General features: G+C 34.9%; 1 protein-coding gene across 3 annotated transcripts in view; it reads left to right on the top strand.

Annotated features, from left to right (window-relative positions):
• The first annotated feature begins 5,962 nt into the window (after positions 1–5,962).
• Positions 5,963–10,818, top strand: part of SLC39A12 (solute carrier family 39 member 12) — a 35,701-nt gene continuing 30,845 nt past the window's right edge. For 2 of the 3 annotated variants that reach the window (XM_066552591.1, XM_066552617.1), the window contains exons 1-2: positions 5,963–6,060; positions 7,174–7,526. In XM_066552591.1, the coding sequence (XP_066408688.1) occupies positions 7,257–7,526 (270 nt within the window). In that variant the 5' untranslated portion in view covers positions 5,963–6,060; positions 7,174–7,256. The remainder of the gene's footprint in view (positions 6,061–7,173; positions 7,527–10,818) is intronic. The other variant, XM_066552600.1, reaches the window with a different exon arrangement.

Genomic DNA, 10,818 nt, shown 5'->3' with positions numbered 1-10,818 from the left:
TGCTGTTTTACTTTTTAAGACGGAACTTACGCTTACTTGTGTGGATTTCTAACTCTTGCTCTTTTTATCTCATTTCAATCAATTTGTTAGCTTTAAGTTGAACTTATCTTTAGCATAATGCTTTGAAGATAGCATTTCAGGATTTTCTAAAATTATAGTTGCCATAGACCCACCAAAATATATGCAGCCTAATTCAAATTAAAGGCTACAGTAACCAATGGAGGTGGATTGGCCACTGAACTAACAGTTGATACCTACAGCTGCCTACAACAATTCTTTTCTAGGAGCTAGTGATACAAAGAATTCTATGGCCAACACTGAGCAGAATGAGCAGTGTGTCCTTTTATGATAAAAAACCAATTGTTCCTTAATTGGATAGAACAATTCTACAAGGATATATGGTGTGTTTAACTCAAACTGTATTTGCAAAGTTAAAATAATAGTTGATTTTGTATTTTCTTATAGTTTAGAGAAAAGCAAGCATTTACTTTAGAATCCAATGGTTGCATATGTACATTTATTGTGAATAATGGTATTCATTTACTGGTATGGTTATGTAGAGAGAAACAATTATTTTAAAAGTGAAAAAGTTTCTTTCATAAAGTACAAATATTTCTTATCATGAACTCCCTTCTCAGCACTCTTGTTACCAAGGCTTTGAACAATGAATATACCAGGTTATAGGGGAGAGATAGTGGTTTGTCAGTAGTTTTAATAAAGGTAGAAGTAAGGTCACTGTCATACAGTGAAATTTGTATTTGGCTGAATTGTTTTCTATCAATGCAGGTTCTTTCATTGTTCTTCCATTCTAGGATTTTCCCTTTTTTTGTCCTTTTCAGCTTTATTGCTTCAGCATCTGTTACTTGAAGCCCATCTAATCAGTCAAATATTCTGTAAACTCTTCTTACTGTTGGTACACTTACACTCTTCCTGAATTTAAGACAAAGAGATGAAAAGAAACTCTCTTCTTTCATTCTGGCTTGTATTCATGCCTAAGAAACTTATATATTTTTCTTTTATTGGGGGGTAGACTAGAAGACCTTGAGAAAGAGTTATCTCTCAGACAACAGGCTTTTGCCTGAAATTACTCTTCTGCATTGTGAGAATTTCTTTAGACCTGAAAACTGAGTCATAGTTTAAAAAACAAGTGAGTAATCACTTATTTCAATTTCTCTAATAGTAAAAATTATTTATAAATATTTTATGAATATTTATGTAAAGAAAAAAATATGCAGGTGCATAAAGAACATTTGAGTGGTTTTCCAGCAAAAGTTGATGGGTATCAGCAGGAAAGGAAAAAAATCAGTATGCTGGGGTCAGAAGTCAATGGCTAAAAAGATGCAACATACAATATGTGTCAGTTTCCTGCAAGGTGAACAGTATAATTTTCAAAAGGTTGGTTTTCAACTTTGAACTCTACTTTCTTCATTGAAATATTAGTGTTCTATACTGTAATACCACACAATACTTCATTTGGGATATTTAAATTAATAATTCAGTAGTTCATACATCATAGAACTGTAAGTGCTTTGCATCAGGTAACACACTCTTAGTAAGATCAACACAGTTTTTGAGCCCAGTTTCTTTGGCAAACTAAAGGAACAAAAGAAAGAAACAATATACATAAACAGTCTGATAATACTGCAGAACAAAACCTTACAATAGGCAGTGAAAAGCTTAGAAATTGATTTCTGCATCTCTTTAGTATAACAGGAGGTGAGATAACTGAAACTGACTTGGTGCTGTACTTTAATGTTCAGATACCTTCATAGAAGTTAGGTTTCTAATGTTCCTAAGAACAATAAATACAAGTACATTTTTTTACCTATGTGTTCCTTAAGTAAAAAATGAGCAACATTATATTCATATTTACAAAACCTCCTTTTTTCATACCCAAGATATTAGTATCTCCTTTTCTAAGTTCTTGATAAGAATTGCTATCACTGAATAGTCTTGATGGTTATACCTACATCCAAATGTATTTTGGTTTTCTTTTTTCTCTTCTGTTTTAAGCACAGCCAGATAGAAAATAGAGAGATTGTGTGAGGGAAGTCTGTAGTCAGATGGAGGCAATTAATCATTTTTAGATCACACTTTCCATATAAATGAACACCTTTGTTTAATTTCAAAACAGTTTTTCATGACAGTAATATTTTAGGACAATAAATGTCACCTTAATTCTGTAAGGTGTTATATTTCTTAAAAGGTACGAGGATTTGCTGGCCTAGAGTGTATAGTAATCTATAACTTCTTTCATGCTATTCTATGTTAATGTAAATAGATTTCCAGGTTGTCTTGGAAAACTTTCTGCTAACAAGTGAATTTTGTAATCCTGAACTAAAACAAGATTTGTTTCATATATATATATATACATATATATATATATATATATGCTAACTATACATGTAACTCAGATAATTTCAGTAATACTAATTTATTTTAATTCATTAGCAACCTTAATATATGTGATATTGCTAAGATTGGTATGTGGTCAAAAAAAGCTTAATCGACTGTGGTAATTTTAAAGTGCTGACATTTTTTATTACAGCACCCTGGCATTACATTGGCAAAGATACTTTATGTATTGAAATTCTACACAAATTACATGCAAAATGTAGTTCTTTCATATGTCAATATACTGCCTATGGCTGTAATTATACAATGTGCACACATCACATTAATAACATAGAGGAAAGCAGCAGTGCCAGAAGATTCTCTTCTGTTTGCCATAATTGCTGCCATTAGTAAAAAGGAAAAAAATGCATTTGCTTAGTCCATCAAAACAAGTTACACAGTATTGAAGGAATAAGAGTTATATAGCTGCATTACCCAGTATGATGTGAAGTTCAGCAGGGGTCTTGCTACAATTATGCCTACATCCTCTCCCATTCTACTGTAAAAATAAAATAAAGCCACTTGTCATGTTGGTAGGACTTGTGGAAATGCCCTTGTCATCTCAGAGTGAGTCCTTAATAGAGTTTTCCTATTCCTACACAATTTATTCACCAATCATTTGAAAGCCAGTAAATTGCAGAGTGCAGTTATCCATGGCATTTGTGAATGGGCAACTTCCTTTTGTTCCCACAGCAGGTGTGAAGGTGGGAGAAACCAGATAAGCTGCAGTTAGTCTTACTGGTTCACTTAAAATTAAAACTAACTAACTAAACCCCTGAAACTAGAGAGGCCTTGCTGCATGTTCTATGTCTAGTTATGCCATTTCTAAATTGCCTTCATTCCTTTTCACTAAGACCATAAGTTGCTGTTGTATGAGCTTTCTAAATCATAAAAGATTGTATCTGTGGGAGGAAAAAAATTTATATGCAGTTGTCTGGGATCATGAATCTGGTAACGAAATTGAGTTTTGAGAAGTTCACATTTTTGTCACTCTTCTTTTTATCTTATTTCTTCTTTTACTTTTTTTCCTGGGTCATACACCTATGCCTGTCAGCAATTAGTTGCTTTCTTGCAAGTACCCCAGCATGGTAATTGTTCAAACTAATTTTAAAATATTGATTTTTTTTTCTGAAAATTCTTGATCTCAGATGTAAGTAAGTGTAAAATGGAATAATATTTTTTTTAAAAATTGTTCATTTAGTCAGAAAATTCCTCCTACCTTTGGTTTTGCTATAGAGAGTCTGTTAAAATGTCTGTTGTCATGTTAGAATGCTAATGTACTTCACTCTGTTACCCCAGTTCTCCAGTTCTTCTCAAGGTTTTCTTCCATGCATATTATCATTCTACAGTAAATGGAGAGTCTCTGGCTTATGAGTATTGTTCATGGAGTTTTTTCCACTTTATCAAAATTGTCCAAAAGGCACGCAGTAAAATCTGAGTCAAAATGTTAGTCTCATAACACATGATTGCAATATTAGTGATAGGTGCTTTGGGAGGTTTTAAGATATTAAACTGTATAAATGATATTTTTTTCTGCATATCAGTAAATTTCTAATGGGCATCTAACTAGACAGCTCTGCAATTGTTGTGGTCCCATTTGATCAGTTGGCACAGCTTTGGGATGGGTGAGTAGTGGGGGAATAATGCTGCTGCAGAAGGGTTTGGACAAAAGACTTAGCAACTGATGCCAGCAATTACTTCAGAAGAAGTAATCCAAGTGCTGTGTAGACATAATAGTTCTTTAAGGACAGTGGCATGACTAGGAAAACACAGTGTCAAGGGTAAAAGCAGAGGGTGAGCCTTGAGTCACTGTCAGTGATTTTGCCACCACTGAGAAGCTCATTTCCAAGCCAGGAGAGGTTTGCAACACTTAGTCATAAAAAGAGAAGTGAATTCCCCTTTGAGATCAGCCACTGTAGCCTGTACCAATTATTTTCTGTTGTTTTGTAATGTACTGAATGTTTTGGGTTTTTTACCATTGCTCTGTAATATAAATATTAAAGTAAATTGTAGCCAGCATTATCATGCAAATCTCTTAGAAGGTTTCAATAGTTATGAATCATCAAATGTGTTTTTAAATGTTAGCTTTTCTCAATAAACTGAAACAACTCACTCTCTGTTTGTACACTTTAATTAGATGGAATGAATTCTTAGTTTCAGTTTGTAATTATACACAAAACATCAAATTATATACAGATAATCCTATTCTATGTTTGTTTGGAGATTAAGCAATCCCCAGAATTAAATGCTGGAAGCTATGCCCCCATTATCTGAGGAATTATTTTTATTAGTGGAACAAATCTGGACATGGTTTTGGCTTTGTTTGACAGAATAAATTATATGAAAGCCAGAGGAAATGCATATTATCATGTGTTCTGCTTTTCAGTCATTCTTATAATAATATTTATGTGAAAAATTTCTGTAATTTTTTTTATAAAGTGGTATATTTAGAAATGTTGGTTTGATAAACATATTTGGTAGTTTATGAAATAAAATAAAAGAATATTTAAAAGTAGGACTGATTTTTAAAATACTCATCATCACACAAGAATCTGTACATGTAATTGTACTTTGTGTTTTTGAGAACATTTGTTTACATTTTGTATTTCCCTCAAGCTGGCGTTGTCAGTTGAGTTCTTTTATAGTCAGCATCAATTGTCAGTTCTCAGTCTTGCTAAAACAAGGCTGTTCCCTTTGAGCTTACCACCTTGTAGGAGACATTACAGACATATTAGAAGCCTGGATATTTTGTTAATCTAGCTTTAAAGAGAATTATGATGTTTCTATAACTACAGGCTTACTGCTTCACAGGGTTTGTTGAGCCAGCTGAGATGGTAGTCCTCCATAGCAGCACGGCAGGTTTGGAAGGTGGGAGATGATATGACTGGTGTGCTGGTCTCTGTAGAAATCTGTCAGTTGTGACAGTTTTCACTAATTTCCACTGCAGTAATATTGTAATAGTGTGGTGATGTAAATGTCAACTTCATAACAGTGTCCCTCTGGATAATCTGAGTGGGTGGACAACAATTTTTTCACCATAGGCTGAGCTATCCCAGCTTTGTCAGTTGGTGGAAATGTGACACAGGATAAGTGGGGATGAAAGAGGCTGTTTTCTATGGGCAGTGTTTTACAAAGAGAAAATATCATTTTTCTATGGATGTGCTTGAAAATATTTCTATTTCTATTGTGCTCTCATATTTTTAAAATTAGTAATATTTTATTGAAAAAAACAAAATTAAGGTTTGTTGTAGCATTGATCAAATAATTTAGTAACACAGGGAACAGTTATGAGTGCTTGCATATATTATCCATCATAAAGAAATACATTCTTTAGTAGATTTTATACATCTTATACTTCTAAAATAGACTCTTTACATAAAAAGATAACTACTAGAAAATGCGAAATAAATTCAATAATGCAATGCTTAGAACTTGGAAGTACAAGAAGAACATGTACTAATTCCTATCCACCTCCATTGTTACCTTAAGGGCAGCTCTCTCCATAGCAACTGAAAACTTTTCAAGGCAGCAATAAACTAATCCTCTCCAGCTTCCAGAGCACCATCAAGGAATTTTAAAAACATTGGACTTCCAGCAGCTAAATACTTCTGAGGATTCAGAAGGCCACAAAGCTAGATACTCGAGCATTCTTTTTCCCTTCAGAAGGTAAGAATATAACATTTAGAAATAAATACTCATAATATCCTCATAACAATGATACATATTCCTAACACTAAATATATCTAAACACCAAAAGATTTCCTAATATCTAAAGACATACTAACTTTTTTTGGACTAAATGCCCATTTGAATTCAGCAGTTCTTTTTCAATTTTAAGTACTTTGTTAGCAAAGTTTCCTTTAAAATAAGATGTGTATTATATTGCAGTTCAAAGGATATGAATTTATATCCTTTAAACTGTTAAAGTACTGTTAAACACGTACTTTACTATCTGAATATGTATGTCACTGTCAGCATCTGCCCATCAATAAAATCAAAACCTCTGAGGAAAACAGAAGTAAAACTATTTTATATTTCTTGTGCTTTGATATCGAGATAGATTACTGTGAAAGCGGAAGGAGTGGTTTATTAGGAAGGATTGTGAAGAAGAGAGATTTATAGTACAAAATATCTTTTGCACCTAAAGTTAACAAGTTAAGCCTGTTTGTCTTGTGTATGTGCTGAGTTCTTTGAGTGAAATTATAACCTCAGCTTTGTAATTCTTCTGTCTGAGCAGCGATCACTAATTTTTAAGTACATCCTGTTCCTTCTTTCTTTGTGAAGTATAGCTGGAGTTTAGTGATGTTGGTAAAGTGTTTTGACAATATAACCTGCTTTATATTATTGCTATGTAACGTAATTACTACACATTCATAATAGTATTAGACTAGCAATATTTATTTACAGCTATTTTTGTTAGTAAAAACCTGTTTTCATGATGAAATGAAAGCAAAAGCCATGGTATTTTTCTATTCTTACTGAAAAGAATTAGTAGAGAATGTAATAACATAACACTGAAATGAAAGCCATAGACTTAATTTTTAAGAAGAGGGAAGGGCACTTTGAGACAACCTCTTATTGGTAATTCTAAAGAAGTTTTGAGGCCATAGTTGTCTTAGTTTCCTGCTGTTCTGTGCTGTAAAGTCCTTACAGGCTCCCTGTTGTTCAAAAACAGCTTGTCACTGCAAATCAGCTTAGCCGACCAATTAATAAATCCTTTCGAACATATTGCATTCGCACTAATTAAAGGGTTGGGTTTTTTTCCCCTTTACCATTCAGATTCTTCAGGTTTCCAGTTTAAGCTGTGCAGCGCAAACAACAATCCAACATTCAGTGCAGATCACGCACTGCAGGAAGAGGAGATGTGTTTTCTGACCAAGCATGCAGCTCTTGGGGTGGTATGTTCTGCTTTCATATTCAGCGTGCTCATTGCTGAAGGACAGCCTGGGGAAGAGCATGGGCAGGATGGCAGCAATCCTCCCAGCAAAGGCTCTCTGGTGGAAGTTTTACGCATTCTTTCAGCTGAAAACACTGAGCTCCACATGAACCACTCACGAGAACTGGTCAAAATGTTACTGGAGAGAGCTGAATGCCCACAGCGGATTTATGGCATGCAAGAGGATTGTAATCTGGTTAGTGCTTCAATTAATGAGGGATATCTTAACAGGATCATCAGTGAGTTCTAACATTTGTTTGAGTGATACCGTCCTGAATATGATATCTAAACATGTAAAAAACTTCTTGCTGCAGCAAAAAAATTTGTCCCTGCTTTGTTTCATTTTGAATTACTATTATTTACGGTTTGAGCTCATGAAGAGATATTCCAAACATGACAGGCAGTCCTTTTAAAGTTCCCAAGTGTTTGTTTTCCAGCAAAAATTTTTCTGCTGATACCTGGTGTTACAATAAAAGCATGAACTTGAATTTGAGGCACAGGATTTCCATCATGGAAAGACATAGGTAAACACTGGGGACAAGTTCTGCCACTTTTTTTGTTGTTGTTCTGGATTTTACTTCATAAAAATAAAATCCAGACAGGGTTGTCTGAGATTTATGTGCTACTTCACTGAAATATTCAAGATTAAGGGGAGGGTTTGGTAAGCAGTTCAGGTCAAGGAAAATGAAAGGCAGAACAATGAATGTACAAATCCAAACTGAAACTGGAAGTCCAGGGTACAGTTGCACAGAGGGATTGGTTGTCTACTTGAGAATATTTTCAGAACTCAGTCCTGATTCAATGAAGAAAGGACAGGGACAGTGTTACTGAGCAACTTGGCTAAAAGGGACGACAAAGGGCTTGGTCAGCCTTGGCTTTCATTACTCTGGCTCTGGCACTCTTCAGTGACCTACATACAGCAGTGTCACTTTATACCACACTTACGAAGATGGTCTGAAAGGTGAATGTTTTTACAAGGTGCTGGTTTCAGCAATCTGCCAAGGCAATGAAGTGGGAATCTTTTTATCCTGTGCAGTAGACAGCTGCTCACTTTATTGACCCTTTCTAAAAATGTTCCAATTTTTCATATGAACCCAAATGTAAAATTTCATACATAAATATTGTAGGTGCCAGTCATTACCTAAATGGATAATTTTTTATGAAGATTATTCACACATGGGCAATGAATATGCATCAGATACATGCCCAGATTGAAAATTAAAGTATTAAACATGGCTATATAGTCCCCCCAAACTACACAAAACAGGGGACTAAGTTTTTGGTTGCCCTTTTGTTTTTCTTCTCTAGTGGCATGGTTTTTTCTTGTATTTGTGATGTATTGCTGGTGTTCTTGGATGGACAAAATCTAAGGGAAACTTAGCTGGGGCTTACTTGTCAGTACTGCTGCTCTGTTCAGGCTTCATCTTGGAAATTTTCTATAGGAAGACTTTGAGGACATTCACCATTTTCAGTATTTCTCAGTGTCATCTGAGTCAGAAACCCTGCACGCATCCTGCACTGTCAGTGTTTCTGTGCCAGCACCAGAGGCACGTGTTTTCTGTAGGAAATCCTTGAGAGAGACATGGCATTTTCAGTCACATGGTGCCCACTTGGTACTGTGCTGAAATCTTCCATGATGATTTAACAAGATTTGGTAAACCAAGATAGCAAAAACTGTGCAAGAAGCACTACCCTTCAAGTTCAAATTTTGAAACAGAATGTCCCACCTTATATTTTCTTCCTCATACTTGTTGGGAATTGCTAATTCATTTCAGATTCAATTTCTCTTCTAAATCCAGGACTGCTTTATACAACATGACTTTGTTTTCAATTTTTTTTAATTTTTATTTTTATGATATCTCTAATGGGCATTTAAAAGAAGTGAAGTTTAATCCTTTCTTTTGACCCTCTTCTGGCTTCTTGTTATGTAGTGGCCCTAAGACTCTTTGGGCAGGGGCTGGCAGCTGTTGGATGGCATCTGACATTTCTTTATCTCCTAAGCAAACAGAAGTCATATATTTCTTGCATTGGTAAACAAGTTGGTTTTTTTTTTTTAACCTCTGGCCACTTAAAGAAAAGAAACTTAGACTTCAGTGCCAAAGTTCTGGGCTTCTTTTTTGTTTAGCTTTTCTAAATCAAGGACAGATGGTTATTCCTGTAAAAATATTAGTAGCAGCAAAAAAAAAACCTAAACTAAAACACAAATGAAAAACCCAACCTAATGACTAACCACTTTATATTCTCTTAATTTCACTTCAAGGGTCACTCACCATGGGCTACCCATATACTATGCAGTAACTGCATCTTTTACAATGCATCTGCTTCCTTTTGATTGGGCATTTTCTTTTCAGTCATCTTCCCTGCAAGAGCAAACAATGGACTCACTGATTGCAATTTATCCTCAGTGGATTTTAAAATCTTACAGAAATCTTTGAAAATCTTCCACTTCATGCCATATGTTTATTGTATTACTACTGAATGTACATAAATGCTGGTTGACTGACTTGAGGTCTTTGGGACAGAAAGGAGAATAGACTCCTCCTAGTCAAAAGAGTAATTCTCAGAGACTGCATTAGGAAAAGTTAAAGACTTTAATAAGCAATGAAGGCAGGAGAGGACACAGTGAACCATACTGTAATCTAGCTTATTTATGTATATAAATAGTTAATTTGGCTATTAATGCTTACAATTTTACACTTATTAAAAATCTGTGCTCAGATGTAAAGCCTGCACAGGGTGAATATGTAATTTCAGTCCCTCTTGAAATGCATTTGAAGGACTAAATGGGGTTGAGACCTTATGCTGGCTCTCTGCACTGGATCTCATTGTTGCAGTTAACAGAATTCATTGAGATACATAAAAATAGCTGTGTGATTACAGGCTCAATTATGTCTCTCAGCAGTGCATTGAATATGGTATAACTTCTGTTTACATAGCCTCAATTAACTACAGTTCAGCAACTGTTTTTATCTTATCATGTAAACACATATAGAATGCACAGATGAATATATGAATAGGCCTGGCTCTTATCTAATATATTTTTAACCAGAAGTATAATCTGCTGAAGCCAGTGGAAGGTTTTCACTCTCTACAATGATTGATCAGAATTATTCCTAATTGTAGGGAGTCTCACATTACTAAATCATAGAATTACGGGATAGAATCATAGAATGGTTTGACTTTGAAGGGACCTCAAAGATCACGTAGTTCTGTACCCCCTACCATGAGCAGGGCCACCTCCCAATAGACCAGGTTGCTCAAAGTGCCATTTCTAGGACACTTGACTTTCCTTAAAAATAAAATGGGCTCTGGAAAAAAACCGCATGGTGTGCTCTTGCTGCCATAGAACTCTGAAGAATTACCTACACCCTCCTCCTGCCATTCCATCAGCCTGCATTTGCGAAGTTTTGGGTTCAATCCCTTAAATATAAAACTTGTTTTCTCCTGTTGTCCTTCCTATCTGTATTTGCAGATGCCTGGAAGGATGT

This window comes from Molothrus aeneus, chromosome 1, assembly GCF_037042795.1.
Source record: "Molothrus aeneus isolate 106 chromosome 1, BPBGC_Maene_1.0, whole genome shotgun sequence".
NCBI lineage: Eukaryota > Metazoa > Chordata > Aves > Passeriformes > Icteridae > Molothrus > Molothrus aeneus.
The sequence above is the reverse complement of the archived record's forward strand: the minus strand, read 5'-3'. Positions and strand labels throughout refer to the sequence as shown.